Source organism: Arvicola amphibius, chromosome 7, assembly GCF_903992535.2.
Source record: "Arvicola amphibius chromosome 7, mArvAmp1.2, whole genome shotgun sequence".
Lineage (NCBI taxonomy): Eukaryota > Metazoa > Chordata > Mammalia > Rodentia > Cricetidae > Arvicola > Arvicola amphibius.
Genome location: NC_052053.1, coordinates 120,636,891 through 120,656,368, shown reverse-complemented (window position 1 = coordinate 120,656,368; position 19,478 = coordinate 120,636,891). Strand labels below are relative to the sequence as shown.

Genomic DNA, 19,478 nt, shown 5'->3' with positions numbered 1-19,478 from the left:
TCAGAGGGTCGTTGACACTGCCAAGGACTCACAATCGTGAAGGTCAAACAGGTAGCAAATACTTCCCCTGGGTAGGTTCCCTGAAAAGACAGCTCAAAATTGCTTTTAATTATGGGTTACCTGAAAGGCCACTTGCTGTTTTTATTTTTCTGTGGTTCCTTGAAACACTGCATTAGCTGCAAGTTTTGAGTAAACCGCTTTGTTCCCAACTACAACAGGCTGGCACACTTAGAGAAAGTCATGTGTCGAGGTACATGGTGCCCCGTGCTTGTCCCAGCCCTTCATGACTTCCCTCTGCTCACAAAGGAGAGCAGCCCTTCACCTTGTGCAGGGATGCTGGTTTCAGATCAACATCTGCAAGATGGTCACAATCAGTGCACTTTCCTCATAGTTGTGCATCTGCTTAATTATTTCTCACAAGATAATATACAGTGTTCAGTTACGTACATCCTTGTTTATTCTGCCATGAGTTAGAGAAACCTTAGGGAATCCACAGTCCTGGGTCATTTGTTTCAGAAGACATTTAATGGAATATTTAATTAATAATCTAATCAATCAATTAATCTCCGTTACATAAGTGTTGAAATCTAATTCTTTTTCACAGCTATATCAATAAAAGAAGTGAAATGGCTGCCCACTTATCAGGATAATAGAAAACCATTACAAAGAAAAATTGAAATTGTATTAATTCTGCTACACCGCCCCTGCTTTGCCAGTGTTAACGCAGTCTTTGCATTTATACAAATTTCATTTCACCCACTGGGACGAAGAGATGGTCCTTTTAGATTATAACCTTTTCCTAATGGAAAAAAATAATGACTTCTTAAAAGTTATTGTTTACAAACATTGAGACTTCGGGTTTCTAAGTAAACACATTCTAAGTAATAAATGGGCATTTTGAGGCTCCTTGGGCATTACCTCTGTCTTTGTTGTTCAGATATTTTAAGTCATAACAACTGTCTGACTTCAAAGTGTGTCTAGTCCATACCATGCTGCAGACTAGCTGACCATTGGTGAATAAATATTTAGATCCAAGCGATGTATGCAGGGCTCCTTCCAGCACTGGAAGATGGGTGCCAGTTTGAGCCTCACTTGGCAAAATTATGAGTCCATTCCCTGTCAGGAAACGGTTGCCTGGAGTAACCACTGCAGCCTCAGCCTTGTGTGACGACAAGGATAACGGAGATCACCAAATGTTAGAGGTTATTCCAAAGCAGAGGCGTCATGGGAGGGGGAGAGACTACAGCTCCCTGACTGCGTATGTTTTTCTGGACCTGCTGGACTCACAGGGTGGGGTGATTACCTTGTTTCGTTCTCCAATGCCCTGGGAAGCAGACAGAATTACCCCCACTTCACAGTGAGGAAAGTGTTCAAATATGCAAAATGGCTGATCTGCCTCAGTGCTTTGCCTATGAACTTCTTTCTACAAAGGAGAAAGGTGTGTGCACCTTGCACATGCTCCGCTCCCAACAAGGCCAGTGAGGCTCAGAGCTGAGCCCAGAACCCAGCTCTTCCAGCTCTGTAGCCTGGGGTTCCCAACTAAGAGTCCTGTGTGGAAAGCTTAAAGTTACAAGGACTTTCTGTTTAACTTCATATCCTCCAAGGTAGCAAGTCTCAGTGTTTTATCCCATACACGTGGATCAAAGTATGACATTTACAACTAGTTCTCTACTCATTGGAAAAGAAGCAGCCTATCTTCAGGTAGATGTCCACATTTGCTCCACGTGCACTCTCAGAACAGCTCAGGCAAAGCAGATTAACCTAAAATAGCACCTCTGTCTCCTGGAGTTCCTGTTGGCTGACTTTGCCTTTACTTTTAAACAGCAAGTGAACTTAACTCTTCTCACTTTCCCCAAATTTAAGCATGCACACATCTTTGTGAAATCTTCTACCCAACAGGAAATGATAGGTAGGTAGGTAGGTAGATAGATAGATGATAGATAGATAGATAGATAGATAGATAGATAGATAGATAGATAGATAGCAGATTTCCCAAAATCATTTGCATGCTTATGATGAGTTCAAGAGCAAACACCAAAGACAGAAAAAAAGAAGGGAAGGAAGGAAGGAAGGAAGGAAGGAAGGAAGGAAGGAAGGAATGAAGGAAGGAAGGAAGGAGAAAGAAAGAATTGTATATATTCAACCAACTGGAAAGAAGGCAATCATGTAAACACTTAATAGCATTTCCAATATACTTGTCTGAATATATGAAAGCCAAAATAAGAGACCAAAAAAGAAAGAGAGAGAGACTCTATTATAACCACTTTATACCTATACAGAGCAAGAAGAGCATTAACATAACCTCAAAAAAAATGCTGATGCTTCAGAACCAGGACATTTCTCTTCCTTATTAGTTGCAAATGCCTTTCCCCATGGTGGCCATTTGGGAGAGAACAGCCTCCAGGACTTCCTGTTTAACTCTCATCTCTGCATCTCTGCAAGGCAGTGAATCCCACTGCTCCATCCCCTCCTCTGGGGTAAAAGCCATGCCGTTTGTATCTAATAATTCTCACATTCTCTTCCTTAACTCCAAGTAAGAGTACTGCTCCCAAGAATATAGGCAAAGTGCATTCTGGGACTACGAGCTTGGGTACCTGCCTTCCAGGTGTCCTCCTGATCTATATCCATAATGTTGTGTCAAGAAAGCAAAATATAAGCCTAGTATCAAATTCTCTGTCTAGTCACACTTCACAAGAAGATTCACTTGAGGAGGGTTTCGGTTCAAATGCATTCGAAATTAAAGAGGGGAAAGTTAGGGGGTTTCTTAATAACGAAGTGTTGTCCTGTGTTTGCGGTCAATCCTGAGCACAATTCCGAGCAAGAGAATGCATGAAGGACGTGGAGGTGCTGTGGCTACCACTCACTAAGCAGCTCTTATGCTCCTGGCTTTTGCCTCTCCTCTAAGGCCCTTAACAACCTGAAGAGCAAGAGATAACATCCCGGTTACACTGGAGACAATGGAGGCTTATAAAGGCTAGATGACCTCTTCAAGGTCATGTGGAAATCCTGACTTAGGGTTCAAACCCTGACTGTTCCCTCTTCTGTAGCCCAACTGTACCCTGCCCCCAGCCAGAGCAGCACTTCAAACAAAGGTCACTGTCCTTCCTCCCTGTGAGGCAAACTGGCTTCTTAAATTTTTTTTTATTGAAATTGTATATATTTAAGGTATGCAGCTGCTGTTTTGATCTGCATATTCATACTGAGCTGATTGCTTCAGTCAATGTAATTAACTTACCCACTCCTCTCAGTTCATGTGTTGTGAGGGACACTCTGGATCAACACTCAGAAAATTTCATGTAATGCACTGTTGTCAACTCGTGTCCCATGATATACATTTGATTTCCAAAACTTGTTTATTCTATAGAAATGAAGCTGTGTCCTTTCCAATAGCCATCTCATTTCCTCTCTCCTTTCAAAGGAAATGAAATCGGTATCTGAAAGGAATAATGGTGCTCGCGTGCTCACCGCAGTATTAGTCATAATAACTATGATATGGAATCAACCCTAAGTGCCTGTCAGTAGATGAATGGAGAGTATTTAGTGTGCCATTTGCAACAACATGAATAAACCTGGAGGGCATTATGCTGTGAGAAATAACCAGACGCAGATAAGAAAAGTACTGCATAATGTCACTTACGAGTGAAATGTAAACGTGGGTACTCGTGCAAGTATGCATGTCATAGAAAGAGACTGTTCTGTAACCCTGACTGGGCCGCTGACACGGGTGTGAGGTTGTGGCACACTCCCGAGTGTCTCTATCTCAGATCCTTGGTTTAAAAGGCAATGAACAGAACGAAAGGTGCCAGGGAGCAGAGGGGTAGCATCCAAGAAAGCCTTTTGAGATCATCAGTTTAATCAAACCAGCAAATAAGCATCGTGTCATGGTCATTATGAGAGTAAGTGAGACATCAAGAAGCGGGAACTGTAGACAAAGGTTGCCCACAAATGTGTCGTTAGCTAAGTTGGTATCGTCAAGTTGTTTAAGCTCGTGGAGCAACTCATTTCCATTGCTTCCCCACACACGATGTCTCTGAGGCCAGAAGGAGATGCAGAGTGGTTAGAGAAAGTGTTCCTACAGCATAGCCTTCAAGAGGGGAAGAGAGCTGAAGGAGACAGCGCCGGTCAGCATCAGCTGCGTCTGTATGCACAGCCCTGCCTCTTCAGGGCCGGTTTCCTCTATTCTGTACTGTTCTCTTCCTATTGGCAAGGGAAGTTCCCATGGTTGAGTTTTCAGGTAACACTCTTCAAATACACAGGGGCCAACTATGTACATGATGGAAAAAATGTTAACAGTGTTGCTTTGTGGTGGGATGGGGCATGTGCCTTACCATACAGCATCCCAAGGTCTGCAGAGCTCTGGCATTTTCAACCAGATCTCGCCCCTTCCTCCAAGTATATGCTCCCCACTCTTCAGGGATCCTGCAAATCTTAGGTATTGATTCTCTGGAATGCCAGCCATGCCTCTTTCCCACGTCTCAGCCTAAAAAGGCAGCTAGCCTTACGCGAGCTCCCTGTCACCTTTTGCGTCGACTCTGAAGTCCACAGTGTGTCAACTGAAAGGATTAGACCTGTACTTAAGACATTTCATGGGTGTTTTCTTATTAATTCGCCCTCCTAGGAAGCAGGGATCTATTCAAGGCAACAAGTGAAAGACTGGAAAGGCTGAAAAGGAACCATCCAGCCTGTCTTTAACAGTCAGTGATGGGAACAAGAGGAGGAGATATAAGAAACACAGGCTTTTGCTTCCCAAGGCAAAGGCTGAGCCAGTGGTCCACATTCTGTCTACCTTCACGGTGTGAGCCTAGCCTATGCCTGTTTTGTTTTTCTGTTTTGAAACATCAGTTCCCCAAACTCCCAGGTTCTATAGTATGCCCACAAATCAGAATTAGTGCCCTTGGACTACATGGAATACTATAAAATACTCTTTTTTTTTTAGACTAAGCATTTGAATAGTCCAAACCAAATAAAACACCGGTTATAACAACTCTAGCTGAAAAGTGGTAAGGATGGCCCTCAGAGGTATCCCAGGACCCCTGACCTTGAGGCCCATAACCTCAGGTCCCAAGATATAACTTCTTTGGATTGCTTTCAATCACCTTCAATGCTAAGAAGTCAGGGAAGAAACCCATGATTTCCATTGGAAAGTCAAGGGATCCATGATCCCTTTGGATCTGGGACAGTTGTCTTTCAATGTGAAACCCTTGTCCACCAACCCCCATTTACCATAGTTTATCAATATGTATCTTGATCAAGCCCAGGTATTTTTGCTGAATGCATAATGGCTATTCATTACTTTTTCATTCCAAGTCATAGAAGACCAGAATTGATAGAAGACCATGAATGGGGCTTCTGTTAATGTAATGAATGGGTAGACATCGAGGATAAGCCACTGTACATGTGACTCTGGGCACTTAGCAAACCTTTCTGAACCAGCTTGTCTCTCAAAAGAAAATGTTTAACATCATTTATTCACTTGCAAGACTGTTCATTTGATCAATATCTGTATAGGACATTGACTGGCCACTGGGTTGTAGAAATGAATTAAACAGCCCTCAAGAAACTTACATAAATACACCTGTCTTCAATGAAGACCTAGTAGATGCTGGATTTGCTTGTTTGGGACACTGCTTTTATTGAATATTGACAGCAGGAAAGTGGGAATACCATTATTGTCTCTGTAATTGAAGAAATGTATGTAACTTGCCCAAGGGGTGGAGGGGGTAATAATTTTGATCTAAGGCCATTTCCATATGAAGGTATAAGAAAGCCTCCCATAGCATGGTTCACGTCATCTACTATTAACCCTAAAACTAGATCTGGCTACCCCAAATATCCAACTAGGTATTTAGTTAGTTATTTTCCTTTTTTATTGATTGATTTTATCAAGCTATACATTTTTCTCTGCTCCCCTCCCGTCTTCTCCCCTCCCTTTCAGCCCTCTCCCATGGTCCCCATGTTCCCAATTTACTCAGGAGATCTTGTCTTTTTATACTTCTCATGTAGATTAGATACATGTATGTCTTTCTTAGGGTCCTCATTGTTGTCTAGGTTCTCTGGGATTATACAGCAGGAAAAAAAAATGACATCTTGAAATTTGCAGGCAAATGGATGGAGCTAGAAAACATCATATAGAGTGAGGTAACCCAGACCCAGAAAGACAATTATCATATATTATACAGACTCACTCATAAGTGAGTGAACATAAAGCAAAAAGCAAAGAAACATAAACATAAAGCAAAAAAACCAGCCTACAAATCACAATTCCAAGTAGGTGTTTTAAACCAAGCAACAGCCATTCCAAAAGGTCCCTTTTGACACATTCAGTGGAAAAATTCTGGAACTCCTAAGTCTCCAACACAGGCCTTCTCAAAGCTGTTATGGTGTGGAAGAGTGTGGAAGGGCTAGCTTTAAATTCAACTAACAGGTTAGGTTTAGAAGTGTGTTTTCAGCAATGCTGGTTCACCCAATGAAACAGAAAAGAAAGAAAAAAACAGAACCCCTGTTGTGCTAATAACTCATTAATGAATTGAAATTGAGACTTCGTGGGTTTGTTTTTATTTTTGCTTATGTGGGGCTGTGGTGACAATAAAATAGATGTCAAGAAAATCAAAAGAATACGCCCTGATAGGAACACAACTTCAAGGTATGAAGGCCCCACGGTGGACTTCACTAACTTGAAGACCCTGAACATTTTACATGGAAAGAAACCAGTTCAGCTCTTCCCAGAGTTGAAACTGGAGAGGAATTAGTTTTCCTCTTGGGAGAAATGGGTCCAATGAGTCAAATACATGCAAACTGTAGGAGATACCACTTTCAAAGAGGCATAGGACATGTCAGCTGAAAGGGTACCAGAAGTCTGGAGAAACACGGTCTTACATATAACGCTAAAGCCAAGGGCTAAATACCCGGCGCTAAAAAGAGAAGTCCACAGAAATAGTAAACTAGTTTGCTCGTTGGCTTGCCCAGTTATCTAGTGAAGGATAGCTGAGCTGTGGAACCATGCCGTGATCTCGGCTGAAGTCCCCAACCTTCATTAAGAATGGGTTCTAGCAGCTAAGTGTACCAGCACCAAACTACCTCCACCAGTTCCTGCTGCAGCCTCTAAACACAGTATTCATTAACCCTGGGGCCTTCGTTTCCGTTTACAGGTGAAGAGCAAGATGTGTTGGTTCCTTCACAAGCAGTGGCCCTGAACCCTTGATTCATCCTTGCCTCGGCTCTGTTTGTGGTTTTGTATTCCTCTTGTATGGACAGCATGAACTTTTCCATTTGCAAAAAGGGTTTAATCAACTGTCAGTGTTTTGAATCAGATTAAAACCACAAATACTTTCAGAGCTGTGTATTTGCTCTGTCCTGCTCGATGTACTCTTTTTATCTTGTGAAGGACAGGGCAAAGCCAGCTGTACGCTAATGAATCCCTTGCAGTAGGCAGGTTTGCTGATGGTCAAGAGTGATGAACGTTTATCTTAAAAGATGCTGGCCAGAATTCTCCCCCTTCTCTTGACACATCTAAGTAAATAAATAAATAAAAAGGACATCATCTGCAAGGCTGTTTTATTTGTCTGTGTTTTCAGAGCCGCGCATTTACATACTCTTGAAAGCAATCAATATAAGCAAGCCCAGGTCTTCCAAGAGCCCTTAATTATACGTCCGAGAATGTATTCATATGTAATACTTGTGTTCCTGAAATGTCGCCCCCCACCCCACCCTTTTGAACTGCCATGTGAGACTCTTCGGAAGCAAAGAGGAAAATCAAGAGTGTAACAGGCAAATGCACAATGAGTTGTTAAATGTGATGGCAAAATAAAAAAAGTAAAAGCTTCAGTCGGTATGATCAGTAAAGGGGGAAAAAAAGCAGCCAGGCAAACTGTCTATCATGTGATGAAATTTGACAGCAGGGATTATGGCTTTGATGGACCAGAACAGCTAATAGAAGAAGCTGACATTTTTGAAACCCTGCTAATTAAGGGTTCCTTCCTTAATATTAAAATAAAGTCTTTGTCTGGGTTTTATGGTTGGAGAATCAGGTGTTTTCATTAATATATGCCAGTCAGTCTTAATAAGCTTGGAGGGCACAGGAAGTTATTATTGAGTGACCTTCTACAAAATAAGCATGTTGCTAAGGGCTCTAACCCTGCCCCGTTCAGACTGATGAATCTCATTTCCAATGCAAAAGCTTCACAAGAAATCCAAGTATTCTCTGTGCAATCACAGAAAATAATCCTTGTGTCTCTTGTAATGTCCAGAATTGCCACTTACTACACTACTACTGTACAATGAATATTACAATACATATTATTTTTCTACCGCGATTGTCTACATTTCTGAATTGCCCGGAATAGAAAAACTTATTGTGAAGACACTTGTATTGAAAAGTCAGCTCATTTTAATACTTTTCAAATAGTCACCTACTCTGTTCATGAATTATAATGCCTAGAATACATCTGACAATACTGGCTTTGAAAGGGAGATATGTCTATATTATTACATATTCATTTTCAAATAGATTTCAAACAGATTTTAAACCATTCATTGAAATTCATTGAAATGATAAATTCACAGTTGGATTTTGATTGACTCTTAATCCAATTTTACTTTTGATAAGTTTTTACCCTTCCCTTCATGCCCACCCCCAACCTTTCTCAACCAATGTAGCTTTTTGCTCTTCTATTGGTTTGTAAAGCAGAGCTGATAGGGTAGGGTAAAACTTGAAGGTTTTGATGACTGTGTATAAAATTTGTCAAAAAGAATTCATAAATTAAATTGAAATCTGTAAAACAACATAATCTGGCTGATTTATCTTGTTAATTCCCAGCATGCCAGTGTGTGGCTTGTAAACCCGTATCCATGGTCACTGACAGTTGTTGCCAGTGTGTGGCTTGAGAAACCCATATCTGTGGCCACTGGCTGTTGCTTCACAGCCTAGAACAAAATCTGAAAGCACTTTTCAGTCACTTCTCATGGTAGCCTGGTGCTCCGTGCTCCAGTCCAGGTATTTGTGCTCCAGGTCAGTGCTATCCAGCAGAAGCACTGCAAATGGCATGTGGAATTAAAACATTCTAGTTGCCCCTTTTTAAAAACCAAATTAGTTTTATGTTCACACACACACACGCACGCGCGCGCGCACACACACACACACACACACACACACACTTTTTTGGCCTTGTTCTAAATCTTTATGACCGGGGTGCTGATTTTACACTTACTAGTTTATTATAGTTCAGAAGCAGCCATAGTCCATGTGTGTGGCTAGCATATCGGCCAGCACGGCTCTTGTAAAAATTCAAGAATAAGTGGCATAAGTGACTATGTGATAAAATTTCAGCTTTAATCATATGTAAGTAGCATGCTTCTCTGGTAAGATTGTACACTGAGTTCTCAAACGGACGTGTTCTCCCTCACGTGTGCCACACTGCCCTCCAGATATCCTAAGAACACACACTCCTCTTGGCTTCTGGGAAGACCCAATTCTTCTGGCAGATGTTCTTCACTTGCCAGTTGTAATTATGTTTCATGTTGAAACAAGACTAAGTTACATCCTTTTGTTAAAATGTGTGGGTACCCAAAGATGCACAGGGTACCCCACTTCAAAGAAAATAGCCGCCACAGTAGAAAGAGTTCCAGCTGCCAAAAATACAGCCATAGAAATGATGTGCCAAGACCATGGTTCCCACATGACACCTAGGAGCTTCCCAAGATTTGCCTGAATACATCAACAAAGAAGGCTCTAGAAGGAACAGTAACCCAGTAACCGTGCAACCTCAGGGGACTTTATCCTTCCTTGTTCTTTCCTTTGGAGTAATACTCAAGTTTCTTGATGTATCCCAACCATTTACTCTCTCCAGCAACTAAACTACGTAAGTCCACTTGGCATTATCTGGAAAGAGAAGTTTTTGAAAACTCTTTAGAAAGGCATGGAAGAGATGAGCACTGTTTTTCTAAAAAAACAAAAAAACAAAAAACAAAAAAACAGAGAGCCTGTGACATGAGCACATTAGTCCAGTCTGGAACACCAAGGTGTCAGCTGAGCAGGGGCCACCTTTTGGGTCGCTTTCTCTGGATATAAGAATAAATTACTCTGTTCAGCTTACCTGGTTAGATTTCTGTTGTTTATATTTTATTCTCATTCTTTTCTCTTTTTTCTTTTAGTATCTTTTAAGCATTATTCCTGAGCTCTAAGCAAGGAATGTCATTGGTAATCCTTCATAGTGTGCCCCTTTAAAAGTCCAGAGTGATTAGATTGTTTGTGTGCATTTTATTATTTATTATGGTTTATGTGATTATCATCTGTGTGCATTAACCATATCCACGGTTTTAGTCATATAAGCCATGCTGTTTTACTGTGACTAGAATAAAATAAAAGTCACTCTGTATGATTCTCAAAATAGAAAACTCAAGCCCAGAATTATTATGATTTCCCTAATCCAGTTACCATTCTCTGAGCTGAAAACTCTGTTAAATTCCAATCTTAATAAAAAAAATTTTTGCCTTTGCTGCTGTTGTTGTTCACATGATCAAAAAGGGGAGGAAGGCAGATGTTAACTATGAGAATACTAACAATAGCTAAACAAAACTCGAGGTGCGCCAATAGGGAAGGCCGTCTTTGCAAAGTGAATGCTGATTTAAATGGCAAATAGTGAAGGGTGGAAAATTTGAGGATAATGGATTAACTATGCCAATATCAAGTATTTTATGTTGATTGGTCTCCTTACCACCAAGGTAATGAAGACGCTTTCAAAATGACATCTTACTACCCGTTTGATCTTCAGAGAAAGAGGGATTGACTTCAGCGACTTTGTTGCTAATGCTCCTCTCCTTTTCTCTGTGATGTAACCTCCCCTGGTATCCCTTCCCTCCCTGTGCAGTGATAAATACTGCAAAGCTGCCCTTTCCTGCCCCTCAGATACTTTAAAACTTCCAAACTCTGGCAACCTGGAAAAACAGGTTTTAAACTCTCCTGATTTAGTCACAAATCTCTGGCTCCTTCTTCTGATGGAGTGGCCACTCAGACAGAGATGGTGTCTCTTAGTGAAAGAGAAAGAATATTGACGTACCAAGACTGCCCTAAGCCACTGCTTCCATAATGTGACCTGGTATCAGTACACTTGACCCATAATGATGAGGACTCGTGATGCAGCCTATCATTCGTTGGCTGAAAATGGAAGAATCTCAAAGTCCCTGCTGTCTGTTTTATACTGAGACCATTCCTGTAAGGATTTAAGCATTTTCACTTGGAATCTGGACTCTGCAGAAGTCCTCATAGGGCTTTTCTGAATACTTAGCAAACTAGGCTAAGTTTACCCATCAGGCGCGAGAGTCACAGAAGTAGAGATGCTGCCACCCAGAGCTACTGTGTCAAGTCTGAATGCATCTATAAAACTTGCCGTATGTTCTTCCATTCCACAGTCTATGGGACCCTTGTTCGCGCTGGATATGAGGGGGCGTCTTGGCATTCCCCTGGCCCTACTCATCGGGTTCAGAACGGGTTTACAGTAAGGCTTGGCATGCTGCTGTTGCAAGTCGGATACTCTGGGGGTTATAGAAGAGTGAATAAAAACAGAAATAAAATGTAGTTGGCCTCACCGATTCCCGCAGGGACCGAGCTATTTATTTCTGGAGATAAACACATGATGCGGTATCTTTCAGCGCACGCTCTTCTGAGGGAAAACTCTGGTAAGGCGTCTCTGAGCCGAGTGGGTTCGTTTTCTTATTTGATGACGCTGAAAGGGTTCTCGTTCCCCCTCATCGTCCTGATACAGAACCTTTCTTTCTTCTTGTTCTACTAATTTATACACGTATTTCTGTAACAGACCCAAGGCTTTTATGTGTTTTTTTTTCTTCCCTTCAGATAAGTCAGCAAACACATAGAATGAGACAGAGCAGTAAAGAACATCAACTCTCTGTCAAAACAGTTCATAAATATTCAGTAGAATTCTGCAATATGTAGGAAGCTATGAAGATGGCATTAAGATTACCAGTAAATCCAAAGAAAACCTGTGCTAATCAAGCTATCATATCTTATTATATTTTATTCCCTTATCACTTTATTATCCTTCAGTAACACAAATGTGACCCCCAAAAAACTGCAAATCCTAACCTGCTGTGGTGAGATAGAATTTCTACCTTATCCCACGTCGGGCTTTTCTAACGAAGATGAAGTCTCTTGGCAGAGCTGATGGCTTAACCTAGGAGTTAGCTTCTAAGTCAGCTCCCACCAGCACAGTCTCCCTTAAGAGTGACTTCCAGACATCATTGGCGTCCCCTGTGGAGTTGGCCAAGCTGGAAGAGGACCCAATTGAGAGCACCAGTCATTAGTACTACAAGGTCCTCAAGAGATTTTTTTGAAGTGTCTTCCAAAAGTATTATGACATTTCTACCTTAAATGGGAGGCCTTGAAAAATGTTTTTATGTAATAAAAATCATCCCTGTATTGTTTCTTAGATGAAAATCTCTTAAAGAAAGAGATACCTGAAAAATGGGCTTTCTGATCTGACCTCAAAGCAAAATCCTCTCATGTGTTCCACAATGGAGGTGACTTACTGTCGCTGCTGGTCCCTTACATGTACCAAACCTTCTTAGTTAAAGGGGCTCTGAACCCATGAGAATCCCTATCAGGACACTGTTATAGTTAAAGGGTGCATTGCTCACTCTAGAGGCTCAAACCATGGCTACTGACATGCTTGCTTGATGTTTGAAAGGACAAGAAATTCCCTGTCCTAGCTGCCAGCAGGGCACATGACCCCACACGGGAAAGTCAAACCATTATATAAATATATTTACATTTTCCACAGAACTTCAGTTACAAGAGCAACTGGGTCTAGTGTGAAAATGTCATGTAAGCTGATAGATCATGAAGTATATTTCAGGGAAAGCTGTGTAGTTTACTTTGACTGTGGGCTGCTGTTTATCCTGGAACACTGAGTGGGAATATCCAGGCAGAAAGGGTTTGAGCAAAAGGAGATCTCCAGAAAGGATTGTTTGTTGCCCATCATCTCTCTGCTGCTGCCAATGCTCCTTTACTTTTTGTTTTGTTATTGTTGTTTGTTTGTTTGTTTTCTTTTCTTTTCTTTCTTTTTACATGTTCTAAGCATTACAAAGGAGTTCCCTTTTGACATTGCTCACCCCAGGCATATGACACATGCCTGTAACGTGAACACTGCTCAGGAGGATCATGAGTTCAGCACCAGTCTGAACTAGAAAGGTCCTATCTCAAAACCAAAAATAACAAAACAAGAGCAACAAAAGAGTCACTCGAGGGGGTAGTGTTAGACCTGGTGGTTGAAAGGAGAAATGGCCATGCCTCTTTCTCCTTCTCAAGCTTAGAAAACCATTCAGACAGACTCTGGGTCTGTTTCTGAAGTTGGATAAGTAATACCACCAAGTGATTGATCTTACTCTAAAATGAAGAGGTTCTTAAATTTGCCTAAAATGCCATTTGAGCCCATCAGAATGCACCACTAAGGTAAAGGGCTACCATTTTCCATTGAGAAGATCCTAACAAAAGACTGAGGATACAACCAACAAGTCACACCGGATGAAACTACTCTACGTTTTCACTCTTTGTGATCTAAAAGGATGGGTCATCATTTGTGTAGAGTGTGTCTTGATTAAGATAACGAGGACCTGGGGTGTGAAAGTGGGAAACGGGCCACCCAAGCACTGTTGTGCCTTAGACTGAAAACAAAGGCGTGGAGGAAGATGACCACTGGACTATTAAAAGGATTCCTCAATGCCTGACTTTCCCAGCACTTGTATAATTCCACCCTCAGTCAAATTCAGTTGTGGCTGTAAGAGAGGGTGTGGTTACTAATGAACCTGGCAAGGGTTTGCAGGAAATGATAACATTATGATGCTGTATTGAAACACATTTACAGACTAAGGTGCTACAATCATAATGCCAGAAATAACATTTGGGGGAACCAACAATTAGAGCTCGATCAAATTAATCATAAATCAAAATGATTTTGTTTTAGATCTAACTCTCTACCTACCCTTTTTGTTCAATAAACATCGGTGACAGACCAGCAAGAGAAGATGATGATTGGGATGGGTGACACTGTTGATGACTGGCTACCCTTAAGTTGACCCCTGGTTACCCCCATATTTGTTTTGGTGTAGACAGCCACCTTCTGGACTTCCCTTAGGGCCAAGGGTCCAACCACAAAACATCCTGAGTCCCAAGAGACTGGCGGGCCACCTGTCTGCAGCCTTCTCCCTTCCTGAGAACTCAGCATGCTCTTCTGCACACCGGGAGAATGAAGGACAGAGCATTTCAGAGTTCCTTGCTCAGCCTGTTGAGCTACAGATGCCACTCAGGAAGTGAGAGCCACTGGAACGTACTCCACCCAGTTCTGTCGTGACCACTAACCTTTTCCACTATTCAGGCTATGGAGGCATTTAGAGGGTATTACTTTTCTTACACAGTGATTCCCCTACATGGTTTCATGGAATTTTCAAAAGAGAGCTGTGGGGCAAGCAAGCCATGATTCGTCGCCTCGCTAAAGGCTCAGGCCCCGCATTATCCCCAAGAACCAGAATAGCAGGGGGGACATCTACATGGAATGCACTGTGAAAGGGACCCCATTGTCCCTCACAGCAGCCAGTTACCTACTTTGCTACAAAAGACTGGAGTCCAAGGAGGTTCCAGGGATTGCCAAGGCCACACAGCTGGACAGGGGAACCTTATGACTTCACATTCGGGTTACAACTCCAAATAGCCTGTGTCTCCCACCCTCCCTATGGTCTCGACTATAGTAGACACCTGGAGGGTATGGCAGTGTCCAGTCCTCAGTGCCAACTGCTCCATCAATTCTAGGCTTTACTGTTTGGGTTTTCACTTTATTTTTAATTGTATACGTACATATATGTGTGTGTGTGTATACACATATATACATATATATGTATGAGAGTGTGCATTTGTCCTTATGAGTGCAGTAACCACAGAGGCCAGAGAGAACATCAGATCCCACTGGAAGTGGGGTTACAAGTTGTGTGAGTTGCCCTATAGAGTTGCCAGGTCTTGAACTCAAACCGCGTTCTCCAAGAGCAGTCTGTACCCTTAATTGCTAAGCTGAGCCGTCTCTCTAGCACCAATATTAGGTTTTCAGTGTAAGCCTCCAGAAGGGCACTGAAGGTCATCCTTGCTGCTATATACAATATGCCGTGCTGTGACTTAACCTTGCTCTCTATATCAGCACACAACTTCCTGGACGCAATAAGGCATGCTATGACTTAACCTTGCTCAGTATTTCAGAACGCAGCTTCCTGGGAAGGAAGGATCTCTAGGCAAAGCAAGTTGTAGAGACCTGGCTACTTCTCTGTAGAGCTGGTTGGCAGGAATATTCAATAACCAGCACCCTAAATATTTCACTGGGGCTTTCACCTTTTTGCAGTCTGCGGTGTATGTATCTGAGCGTCCGCAGAAAGAGGACAGCAAACACTGGAATGTGCGGAGTCTGGTTAGACTCCATGTGCAGAGAATGACTTCCTCATATCCACTAATCCACAAACAAAATAACCATCAAGAAATATTAAAACACACATTTTATTAGTTTCATTTAATTTCTTAATTGCACAAAGTCAGTTTACCCGTTTATTACTGTGTGAAGTGGTTAGAGGCAAGGCGCACATTAAAGGGATTATTTCCATGTAATCCCCCCCTCCCAGAGGGTAGGAGCTGATCGCCGTGAATCCCAATGTGCTCTCTGTCACAATACCAAGTGGAGGAGATAGGTATTGTAAGATGATACAGTTCAGTAGCCGAGTAAGACGGTAGGAGAGGCTAATCTAATAGCTGCAGAAAGTACCTCATTTTCGGGAAAAGTTGGGCGAGGCTTTTTCGGGAAGAGCTATTACCCAAACTGAATTTTGCCTTCTCTGTTCCTGGTTCTGCCTCTGCTAATTGATAGATGTTGAAGGTGTGTTGCCTGTTAAGACTTTAATCAAATGGTGTCTGGGAGTAGATGTGATCATCTTACAAGGGACTCGCAGTGACGAGGATAATCGATCTGAGCTTTCCGCTCCCCGTGACAGTTTATCCTCCCTTCCTTCCCAGCAGGAGAGATTTGGTAGAGTTTAGAGAGATGCCAGCTATTGCACAGGAAAGAGAAACGAGGTAGGAAGAGGTTTAGGTGAGAGAGTACACGTCAAGAAACTGGATGCTTTACAAACTTCCATGGCACAAAGAGCTGGCCTGAGCCTGTCTCACTCAAAGGACAGAGAAACCCATTAGTGACCCAAGGAGAGCTTTCTCTTGTCCTGCTGCTGACCTGCCTCCCCCTGCTGCAATACCTACCAGGCAAGGCAAGGGCGTTCTGTTAGGAGCATTACAGCTGGCCTCGGGAAGAGATAAAAGTCTGAGCTCTCTGAGAGGTGAAAAGTAAGGCCAGTCCTTGCTGGCACCTTCTGCCTGTACCCCACGCAGTGACCCAGACTCACGGACCGGGTCTGCCAGCACCGAGATACACAGGCCTCTCTTCCACTGTTTCATATTCATCCGTTGTACTTGGAGGCAGCCTCGCTCGAAGAGTACACAAAATAAAAACCCTTTTTAAAGCCCTCAAGGAGCTCTGTGCCATGTATTTTATTAGATTGAAGGCAAAACAAGCTGATACCAGCAGAAAAAAAATGTCTGCTTCAGACCCCAGCTGACCTCTTTTGCATGGAAAATTCTCCATATGATTACAGAGCTAATGAGTGATATTTAATGAAAACATTATGCCTTTGCATATATTTGTAAGTGGCACTTTGTACATTTAAATTTACATAGAAATAAGAGGATTTTTTTAAAAAAAAAATCTTAGAAATCTGTGTATTTAAAAAAAAGACTGGCCTGCTATCTCTAGTTGTTTCTGAAATGGTTTTTCTACAAAGCACAAACTTCTCAGCATGAAAACTGTAGGTCTCAGTCAATCATCCAGTTGACACCAAACACACAAGTATTTGATGATGCGTGGATAAAACAGCTGAACGCAAGGCAGACTTGTCTGCATTTCACAGAACGCTTTGGCTCTACGCAAACAACACTGTATGAGGGGGAAACCGGGCTAAACAATTGCTAAATAAATACATGTGGGAAAAAAAATATCATTTCCCTCCCAAGAATCCTGAAGTAGCTGAAGATGGAGACTTGGAGTCGGAATTGCTGCTGAGGCCCGAGCGTGTCTCCTTTCTGCTTCCGAATCTGCATCGCTGTGCACTGAACGCAGAAAAGCCCATGACACCTCTCTCTCCATTTCTCTCCCTCTCCAGGTGGAGCTGACAGGAAGCAGCGTCTTTGACTATGTCCACCCTGGGGACCATGTGGAGATGGCAGAGCAGCTGGGCATGAAGCTCCCGCCTGGGCGGGGCCTCCTCTCACAGGGCACCGCGGAGGACGCAGCCAGCTCGGCCTCTTCCTCCTCTCAGTCAGAGACCCCTGAGCCAGGTGGGAATTGGGTTTCAATGTGTTTGCAGTTGGTGGTTGGTGGGCAGGACCTGCGCCGAATGAGTGTGCCCAAGGTCCCCGTGTGGAGAGACTATAAATAGGGTGAAGGGTATTTAAGAATTCCGTGCAGCTTTCAACCCCATGCAGTAATTAAATAAGGAAGAGATTTGAAAATAAGGAGACATTTTAATAAGTGTAATCCAGAGATCTTATTTCAGTTGAACAATGCATCCAGAAGGTCCAAGGGCCTCTGGTTTCTCTTTCAAATTACTAGAAGGAGAGCTGCTGGTTTGGAACACCCTCTCCCCTTTATTCTTACACATTTATTTATTATTCAGCAAAATCTACCCTCTGGCAGAGGCATCTTGAATATTACCTTGTAGAGAATTAAAAGTGTTAGGAATTTGCAGAAATCTGGGTTTCTTTTATTTTTCTTTTAAGCATCAGAAGGGTACTTGAAAGATGTGAACAGATAAATTAAGGCTAAAAGGAAAACAGAAATGGCTACATTTTCCACCGCCTTTCCACCCTCAGTATTTAATTAGATCAATTGTATAGAGGAATGAACAGAGGTGACAGCCCTCATTGGGATTCCTTCCAGGACTCTTATAGACTTTGCATTCAGAATGTTCCCATTTTCATTGTGTTGTACTGATGATAATTTAAGTATTAGGGGAAAATCCATTTATAAATTAAACAAAATGACTTGATATCCATCAGTCCCCTAGTTCATCAAGCTGTTCAAACACGGGAAAGATTGGCTGGTCGGCCTGGGTCTTCCGAGAGCGCTGGTAATTAGATCTGCGAAGGATTTATTCTTTGCTGATTGGGGCTTTAAATTAATTGAAGTTCCACATTTGTGGTTTTGTCCTTTTTGTACTTTTTTAGAGGAGATATTTCATATTCTTGTGTGGTGGAGTGCTTGGCCAAGCAGCAGTGGTTTAAATGTTAATTTTTCTCATGAGAAGTTTAAGATTTTTAATGAATCAAGGCCTGATTTCAAGTGCAAAGTTTTCTTTGCTTACTCGAGACGTCATTTTGCGCTCTTCAAAGATGCCTGTGTTTGAATCTGCTTGACCTGTAAGTTCTAAAACAGAATTCGCAACACACAAGCATTGTACTAGAGAGGAAAATGAAAAACGCTGCCTTGAGATTAATATTAAAATGAACTACATATTTCAAGAAAATAATTTGTCCTGCCTAGAACTAATCACAATATGTGGATTCACAGGGGGAAAAAAGATTGCCTCTTTTGGAAATATTTTGACTCCATATATAGAACCAAATCCATGTTTTCCCATGGAAGTTAAAGCATATCTCCCCGCAGGGTGTTCATTATTTATAGTGTTGGTGGGTATCCCCCAGTTAGCTTCACACATGAGAAAGGAAAATGTTTAAGACCGCTCTTTGCCCTTCAAAGTGAAAACAGCTTTTTGGGGGAAGCCATATGTTCTTTATATCATAGCTCAGTGGCTTTACTGAATGGATATGGCAGCGAGATAATTGACAGTGCTTTGCCATTGTTCGGACGTCCCTAGCTGTGGGTGCAGGAGAAGCAGCATATGAGAAGGGCTTTGCGTTCATTCGTTCTGAGGATGGATCAGGGAGCCTTGGTTCCTCGTAACCCGGTGTAGAGGAATTTGAATTTAAAAGCTGTCGTTTAAAGGAAGGTCTCGGGACCGTGGATTCTGTGTCTGTGAGCCACAAACTTGACTTCTTCTCGGTCATTTAGCACCAATTCCAGCATCAGCAGCAACGCCGACAGGTGTCTGTTATCTCCTGGCATGAAGCTGGTGAGTTGGTAAAGCTGTGCGCCCCTACCGCTGAGCAGTTCCTAGCAAAGTTAGCCCTGGCTTGAAGCCCACGTCTCCCGTCTCCCATCTCCTTCACTTCACGCCGTATCTCAGATGGTGCCCTGCTCCTTACTGTAGACACCCAACTGTGTCATATGAGAGACATCAAGCCCCCCCCTTTCTGCTGCCCCCAGGTTAGACCGCAGATTCCACAGCTGCACATCCATCTACTGGTGTGTTCTTCAGAACCTCATCACCCA

The 19,478-nt window shown here is 42.4% G+C and overlaps 1 protein-coding gene across 6 annotated transcripts in view; it reads left to right on the top strand.

Annotated features, from left to right (window-relative positions):
• The window catches only part of Npas3 (neuronal PAS domain protein 3), an 825,611-nt gene that overhangs the window by 690,690 nt on the left and 115,443 nt on the right, over positions 1 to 19,478 (top strand). For all 6 annotated transcript variants that reach the window (XM_038337475.1, XM_038337476.1, XM_038337473.1 and 3 more), the window contains one exon: positions 17,251 to 17,425. In XM_038337475.1, the coding sequence (XP_038193403.1) occupies positions 17,251 to 17,425 (175 nt within the window). The remainder of the gene's footprint in view (positions 1 to 17,250; positions 17,426 to 19,478) is intronic.